The 6,000-nt window shown below is 39.7% G+C and overlaps 1 protein-coding gene across 5 annotated transcripts in view; it reads left to right on the plus strand.

Moving 5' to 3' along the window:
* Window positions 1–5,056, plus strand: part of SPTBN1 (spectrin beta, non-erythrocytic 1) — a 136,104-nt gene extending 131,048 nt beyond the window's left edge. For all 5 annotated transcript variants that reach the window (XM_027783310.2, XM_055816003.1, XM_055816002.1 and 2 more), the window contains 3 exons: window positions 1,045–1,218; window positions 3,212–3,254; window positions 3,626–5,056. In XM_027783310.2, coding sequence (XP_027639111.1) covers window positions 1,045–1,218; window positions 3,212–3,254; window positions 3,626–3,841 — 433 coding nt within the window. In that variant the 3' untranslated portion in view covers window positions 3,842–5,056. The remainder of the gene's footprint in view (window positions 1–1,044; window positions 1,219–3,211; window positions 3,255–3,625) is intronic.
* Window positions 5,057–6,000: the final 944 nt, after the last annotated feature.

Raw genomic sequence — 6,000 nt, forward strand, 5'->3', positions numbered from 1 at the left:
AGATGCCATGAGTTTCCCACTTCACATGATGAATCTGTGGCAGTAGTGGGATTTGATTCCAGATCTCTCAAGTTGTATGTTACTACAAGAAAAGAAAACCACGTAGGTGTGAGAATAGAAATGTGCATATTCTTCTGACATTTTCTGTTTGCACATTAGCACTTCCCACCTACTCTCTAATCTGTTCAGAAGAGAAATGCAGGTGAAGATGATTTGTGTGCCATAGTTGATTCCATTCCTAAGGACCCAGTCCTGCGGTTCTCAAACAGGCAAAATTCTGAGATTCCTGTCTGCACTGGAAAAGCAGACTGGGCTCCTTTGTGACCCAAGAGAGCTCTGCGAAGCAGATTTATGTCTTGTCTGACAAGGAAAATGTTGACTAGCAAGCCAGTGAGCTCCACCAACATCTCTAAGGGTTTGGTAGGAACCGACATACTCGGCACAGCTGAGTGTAGGTTGCAAATGAGTACAGTACTACCATGATTATTTTTTTTGACCTAGGGTTGTTCACACCAGAGGACTACTCTGAAGTAGTGACAGCCACCAATACTAATATCTAGGGACTCCTTATTTCCAGTAATCATTGACTTTTGTAGCTGTATTGGAGAATGAGGCTGATAATGCCAGTAAGACTACTTGTAACAATCAAGGATTTCACATCTGATCCATTCGATAGTTTGCAGCACAATGAGAATTCCTTATACAATAAGGCACCGTCATTAAAAGGTCAATCATTTTCTCTCCCACGTATGCAAACTGCCTAGTCTGCCAAGCAGACCTCCCACTGCTAGGATATGCTTGTGTGCTATTGCAGAGCGCTGGAAATCTCTATTCCATTTGGCTCACAGTCAGTGCTTTTGTCTTGAAGTTGTGCTTTTATGCGAGAATTCACTGTCTGCAGCTTACAGGACAGCGTAGGATGTATTCACATCCTCAAACTGAATGAGCCTCCACTTCTTATAGAAATAATCGTTTGGATTCTCCAGTTCCGCAAGTAAGAGTATTAGATTGATAAATATTTCTGTTGTTTTCTGTGTCTTGAAGATCATGGCATAATGTGTACTGTGTCATAAACAACCAAGAGATGGGCTTCTACAAGGATTCGAAAGCTGCTGCTTCTGGCATCCCCTACCACAACGAGATTCCTGTCAGCTTGAAAGAAGCAGTCTGTGAAATAGCGGTCGATTATAAAAAGAAAAAGCATGTGTTCAAGCTAAGGTAAACCTGTTGAAACATTTTGCCATCCGTAAAAGCTCTGGTGGGTATGTTCACTGTGTGAATTCATGGGAGGACCCAGCCTAAGAACTGATCATGAATATTAACTGCAGCATCTATTTTTCTGAACAAGCTCTTCCCAACACTGAAACATGGTATATTTATCAAAGGTAGCAAGCACAAAACAGGTTTGAAATAATCAGTGCACTTTATTTATGGCTGGGACAAGACTAGACATGTATGCCTAAAGTTAGGAGCCTGCATTTAAAAATGTTGGTTTTTCAGCTGCTCCTTCTGGAAGTAATTGAAAAGAGCTGAATGTTCGTGGTTCTGCTCTTTTCAAAATCAAGCCCATTGTTTAATTTTTCAGTATGAATGTAGGAGACCGCTGAAGACATGTATCACGTTTTCAGGTCTAGAGCTTAGTTACAGACCATCTAATTTTGAAATACGTGAAGTCCTTTGTGTTCAGAGGTTAAAAAAAAAAAAGGCTTTTTGTTCCAAAATTGTGCGTGTGTTTTACCAATCAATCGTTTAGTGCCAACATTTAATTATTTTTTTTTCTATTACACAGCTACTAAATAATTCTGCCAAAGGAGGCTCACTTCATGAACTGATCCGTTTGTGTATTCCAAGATAGAGATTGGGGAGCAGGGGGAGCGTGTAGTTTTATATTGATAGAGGAATCCTCTAGAGATGGTAGAATCCATATCTGGGAAAATTTGCTTTATAGCAAATATATAGGGAAATATATAGCAAATATTTAGGGAAATTAAGCTTTCTTGAAGGACAGGCCTGCAGCTATATGATTCATCCTTTATACTATTTTAAACATCTCTGAATTGATAATGTAAAGATATGCTGTTCCAAATACAAAGTTAAGCAGAAAAATCAATTGCCTTTCTTTTCACAGTACCTTGTCACCTGCATCAGGCCTCTCGGGTAATGGCATTAGCATATTTTCTTTACTCATTCTGATTAGGAAAGTCCCCAGAGAGTTCACCAGCTTGTCATGGCAAATCTCTCTCTCCCAGCTGAGAGAGGGTACGTTGTGGAACATCTGAGAGGTTCACTTCTGCAATGACTAAGGTCTTCACAGACCTCGTGTGCAGGCACATCTCTCACAGAAATGTCTAGTTGTGATAGCTGGAGAGTACGCTGGAAAAATTTTTCTTTATTTTTTTAAAGAAGAAAGGAAGGAAATATATTTTTCTTAGTATCTGTCTGTGCTGGTATTTTACCATTTAATAATTAGTTTCATTTTGTAAAGAGATTATTTTAAAATTATTTCTTTTGTGGGGGAAGATCAGGAAGCCTGCAACACTGCTCCCACTGACCCTGCCTCCTGTGTTGTTCAGTCTTTTTTTTTAGTTAATATATATCTTCACATACATTGTTAAATGTATCCCAGTTAAACCATCTGAGTCAAATCAGCACAGAAGGAAAAGAGAAAGGAGACTGTGGCATTCAGTGTGAGGAGGCAGCTATTCATAGATAATACACAGTGTAGTTTCTTAGAGTCACTACCACAGTAGTTATGACAGCAGAGCAGCTGCAGAATTTTGCTAGGTTTCCACAAAAGCTGTGAAAACCGGGTGTTGCCTGTGGCTTTTGTCTTTTTGAAGTATTACATAAAGTTTTACACTGTCTTTTGCAAAAAAACCAAAAGATCTGCCTGAAAGAGCAAGTACTGCAACAGCAATCGTCAGCTGCTGAAGATCGCAGCCTCTGCAGTGCCTCCTGACATACTGGAACACATCCACTGTCATAAGCGTGTCTGGAGACCCGAACATGTGGGGTGTGTGGCTGTGTCTGCCTGAGTGCAAGATACCAAACCACGAGTTGTCGGGGTGTATTGGTGCACGTGTGGATGTTACGACTGTCCCGTGCAGTCCCGTGTGTCTCAGTCCGATTACGTACCATAGCTAAGCAAGGAGGAGTTGATGCAGTGTGACTACTGCTAAACTAAATTCGTGATGGTTGTTTTTCTTTACAGACTGACTGATGGCAACGAATACCTCTTCCAAGCCAAAGACGATGTAAGTTTGTTTTTCATATTGTTTATTACAGATGTGGTATCTGATCTTTTGTACAGCAGGAAGAAAATAGCTGCTAAGAGCTCAGGGGTGCGCTTTGATTTCCTGGTCTTTAGTCTTGTGCATACGTGTGCATAATGCGTAGATTCAGCAGCTCCCACTGGCACCACCTGGGCAGCTGGGCTTTTCAGGTGCAGCTTCTAGTAGATGCCTTCTGCCAGTGCGTAACCAGAGGAGTGCCAGATGACGAGTTAGGACGGTGTTTCCTTTCATTTCCCACTTCTGTCTGTTCCCCTTCCACAATGTTGAGTGAATTAGAGAGGGCGCGTGACACGCAGATTGTAACAGCTTTCTGCCTTTGGTGCTTCTTGAAGGAGGAGATGAACACGTGGATTCAGGCCATCACATCAGCTATCTCTTCTGATAAAATCGAAGTGTCCCCGACCACCCAGAGCACTCCAGCCTCCAGCCGTGCCCAGACCCTGCCTGCCAGCGTCACAATAACCAGCGAGTCCAGCCCTGGCAAGCGGGAGAAGGACAAAGAGAAAGACAAAGAGAAAAGATTCAGCCTTTTTGGTAAAAAGAAGTGAACTCCATCTCCACACACTGCACTTCTCTGACCGTTCCAGTGGAATTCCAGCATGCGAGCTCAGAACCAATACGTTACTCTCTGTGCCTCATGTTCCTCAATGTGATTGACATTTTTTTATTTATAGAGCGTTTTAAAATAAAAAGCCAACAAAAAAGAATCTAAAGTTACAAATGTATGAGGTGCATTGGGCAGCTTCTGTAGGAGAGGGAGGACCAGGTTTTGGGGGTTTGTTTTTGTTTTTGTTTTGTTTTTTTTTTTAATGAAGTTAATGTAGATTAGATCTTAATATTTAAACTGTTCCTCAATTTTGTGAGGCTGTCTTGGAAAATAACCCACTCCTAGTGCTATTGGTATGCAAGGCAGCGGTGCTTTCGAATCTACTGTGCACATCAAAAAACAATGGACAAATTTTCAAAAACGTTTACTTCCATTTAAGGTTGTTATGCTGAGTCTTGACTAGTAGAGCCTCCCATTACAATTCTAACATTTATTAAAATGATAGTGTATTATCTTTGCTGTAACAGAGTGCAGGTATGCATTGACTTACAGACAAACCAGTTATATCCTGGCATTGGTTATTAACACAACCTGAAGCTTTTCTGCATCAAGTACGACAGATAAGAATGTTGGTGTACAAGGTGGATTAGCAGACTGATACAGTTTTAAATAATCTGTAATTTCAAATTTTTTTTTTTTTGCTGAAATACATTATATTGTATGTTTCAGATAATTCTAGTACAAAGTATAATAAGACTAGATGTATAATAAACCCTTTAAAATCATGGATAAGTGTAAAAGTGGAACTGAAGCATTTACTGGAAAAGTAATGTTACTCAAATGGTTACTTGCTTGTCAGCTGCAGCACTGTGTGTTATAATTTTGCTACATTACCTTGCTCTTTGATACATAGTGTGCATTTCTCTGTCACTGTAACTATTGTAATGAAAAATTTCCATCTTACTGCACAATCAAAAATTACATTTAATAGGAATGAACTTTCAATGACTGGGCCTGTAGTCAAGAGTAGTACTGGAACTGGCTTTCAGTTGTATCGAACTGTACCTCTAGACTTTTACCCTATCTGTTAAATATATGCTATGTCATTAAATGCTTTTAAAACTAAATATGCTGGTTAAGTTTCTTATTTCATTTCTGATGATGTTAAACCCTGATTTTGAAAGAGGATCAAAAATAAAGTTATTTTAAAATGTCACCTCTCCTGTGCGCTGAAACTAATGTCTTCAAACGTAATTCCACTTTTTTGTGCAAAAGTTCATGCTGAAATAGTTTTCTCTCTTCCTGCTGTTCTTAGCTTTCCTTTTCCCTTCACTCCCCACTTGCCCTTGCTTTCGTCCTGCCCCCCCAAATTAAGTGCCAAAGAATAGAGAGGGAAGGAATTAAATCAGTTATTTTGTCAAATATTTTGACATAGATATTTTTTGTTTGAAATAAATCCAGCAGAATCAATGGGACTAAGCCATAAGCTAGGGCAATTGAACAACTTACCTGAACATCGTCTCCGCTGGAAGTAAATATCAGTGCACTAGTTTGCAGCAAAATAACATTATTTTGAGTAAGCGTAGTTCTCCAACTTTTTACCTGCCTTTTGCTCAAGTGCTTAAGTCCTCAGTAAATCAGGCAGTAGTTGAACGCTGTGATTTACCGAGGTCTTGTTGTGCTGCCCAGTTTAATTTTACTGGGGTTTGTAATGTCAATTCTTTAAAAAACATACCTCTCTTAAGGTACAGCCGCAGTTGCACTTCTGTGTTGGCATACATTTAACGCAGCTAAGGGGATTCCAAAGCTCACTATTTCCTTGACCTTGTCAACATTTCAAACACTAGCATCTTCTCTGAATTTTCTTTAGCTTTGAATGCCTTCTAGGGAGCTATCTGAAAGGAACAGAGGAGTAGCTCCATTCCTGCCCTAATACATGTTAGAAGTTTTAAAGTCAGTTGAAGTGTGAGGAACCTGGGTTTTAATTTTTTGTGATTATTAAAACACACTCAAGTGTGATTTTAGATGGAAAGCAGATAAACTGCCAACTAATGTGTTTCCAAGTGACACTTTCCTAAACATGTGACCAATGCGGTGTCTTAATTCTTTTCATGGAGTGTACTGTGTTTTCTGGGTGGTTCTTGTTTTCCAAAGTTTTTG

Source organism: Falco peregrinus, chromosome 11, assembly GCF_023634155.1.
Source record: "Falco peregrinus isolate bFalPer1 chromosome 11, bFalPer1.pri, whole genome shotgun sequence".
Classification (NCBI taxonomy): domain Eukaryota; kingdom Metazoa; phylum Chordata; class Aves; order Falconiformes; family Falconidae; genus Falco; species Falco peregrinus.